General features: G+C 50.0%; 1 protein-coding gene across 1 annotated transcript; it reads left to right on the top strand.

The window, feature by feature from the left end:
* The first annotated feature begins 258 nt into the window (after positions 1–258).
* Positions 259–1,662, top strand: htr1ab (5-hydroxytryptamine (serotonin) receptor 1A b). Its single transcript, XM_028602324.1, has one exon. It carries the CDS (start codon positions 412–414, stop codon positions 1,660–1,662), a length of 1,251 nt encoding a protein of 416 aa, XP_028458125.1. The 5' UTR covers positions 259–411.
* Positions 1,663–2,173: the final 511 nt, after the last annotated feature.

Below are 2,173 nucleotides of genomic sequence, written 5' to 3'. Positions count from 1 at the left end.
ATGTGAAAATGTAAATTGATTTGACTTGCAGCAAGTCGAGCAAAAAAAATTAAATTAAATAAACTAACCAAAAGGAACACACTGAAGTTTGTATCGACTATGTGTCTATTTAATAACTCCCACATCGTCGCTGCCTCAGCTGCCGACTGAACAGCCACAAACAGCCACACTGTTACATCCTCACGGACACATGACGCATTTTCCATCACCGGTATAAAAGCGCAGCATCATTCTCAGTCAGCAGCCGACACTCGCAGTTCACACTCTCTCTCTTCCGCTGCACGACACGGTCCAGCTGTCCGCTATGCGCTCTCCAAGGTGCGACGGTGTGATGCCCACCGGGCTCTCCATAAAGTAACGAAAGCTCTCCAAAACACTTCTTTTTCTTTTTCTTTTTGTGTGTTACCAACAATGGAGGGCACAAACAACACGACAGCCTGGCCTCAGTTGGAAAACACCTCCAACAAAACACCCAAAGCTGAAGACGAGGAGGTGAAGCTGAGTTACCAAGTGCTCACATCCTTTCTGCTCGGCGCGCTCATTCTGTGCGCAATATTCGGGAACGCGTGCGTGGTTGCGGCCATCGCCTTGGAGCGGTCTCTCCAGAATGTGGCCAACTACCTGATCGGTTCTCTGGCTGTCACGGACCTGATGGTGTCGGTGCTGGTGCTGCCCATGGCGGCGCTTTACCAGGTGTTGAACCGCTGGACTCTCGGCCAGATCCCGTGCGACATCTTCATCTCCCTGGATGTGCTGTGCTGCACGTCGTCCATCCTGCACCTGTGCGCCATCGCGCTGGACAGATACTGGGCCATAACGGAGCCCATAGAGTACATGAAGAAGAGGACGCCGAGAAGAGCCGCCGTCCTCATCAGCGTCACCTGGCTGGTCGGGTTCTCCATCTCGGTGCCGCCGATGTTGATCATGCGCTCCCAGCCCGGCAGCATGGCAGAGGACAGGGCCAACCCCAAGCAGTGCAAGATCAGGCAAGACCCCTGGTACACTATATACTCTACTTTCGGGGCTTTTTACATCCCGCTGACGCTAATGCTGGTTTTATATGGACGGATATTCAAAGCCGCCAGGTTTCGGATCAGGAGGACTGTGCGTAAAACGGAGAAAAAGAAAGTGTCCGACTCCTGCCTGGCGTTGTCCCCCGCGCCGTTCCACAAAAAGACTCCCGGAGACGCGCAGGGCAAGAGCTGGAAAAGGAGCGTGGAGCCCCGGCCGCTTGCGAGCGTCAACGGCGCGGTGAAACACGCGGAGGACGGCGAGTCCCTGGAGATCATCGAAGTGCACAGCAGCGCCAGAGGCAACCTGCCGCTACCCAACACCCCCAGCGCGGTGCCGCTGTTCGAGAGCAGGCACGAGAAGGCGACGGAGGCGAAGAGGAAGATCGCGATGGCCCGGGAGCGCAAAACGGTGAAGACCCTGGGCATCATCATGGGGACCTTCATTCTCTGCTGGCTGCCCTTCTTCATCGTCGCCCTGGTCATGCCTTTCTGCCAGGAGTCGTGCTACATGCCCCGCTGGCTGGAGGATGTCATCAACTGGCTGGGCTACTCCAACTCTTTACTCAACCCCATCATTTACGCGTACTTCAACAAAGACTTCCAGAGCGCGTTCAAGAAAATAATCAAGTGTCATTTCTGCAGACCGTGACGGGCCATCAGCCCCCCAAAAAAAAAACAACAACAAACAAACAACAGCCTTTAAAAAAGCGGCACAAAGAGATTGTTCTGAAAACAGAATGACGCCATAAAACTGCAGAGGGCTCATAATGATTCTACTGTTCCATCTAATCATCTGTAGGCTATGCATAGATACAGCTGTGGTCGTTTTTGATTGAAGCTTCCATGTTCCTCATCCTGTTCTGTAATGTTCAATAAAGAAGTCCCTTTTTCACATTTTTTTTTTCAGAAGTCCTGATTTTGAAATGTATGTAGCCTTCAGATTTGAAATTGTGCAAATGATATGGTTTCTAAAAAAATATATAAAATGAGTGTGTGTGTGTCCTGAACATACAATCAGCAGAAAATTAAGTGCTAAGAATTTTGAGAAATGTATTATTATTATTATTATTATTATTATTTACTATTATTATTAAATGATAAAGGCAATCCCATTGAGACACAGGGTCTCATTCTCAAGAGCGACCTGTTTGGGATAATAC

The sequence above is a fragment of the Perca flavescens genome, chromosome 16, assembly GCF_004354835.1.
Source record: "Perca flavescens isolate YP-PL-M2 chromosome 16, PFLA_1.0, whole genome shotgun sequence".
NCBI lineage: Eukaryota > Metazoa > Chordata > Actinopteri > Perciformes > Percidae > Perca > Perca flavescens.
This window is presented reverse-complemented; position numbering and strand designations above follow the sequence as displayed.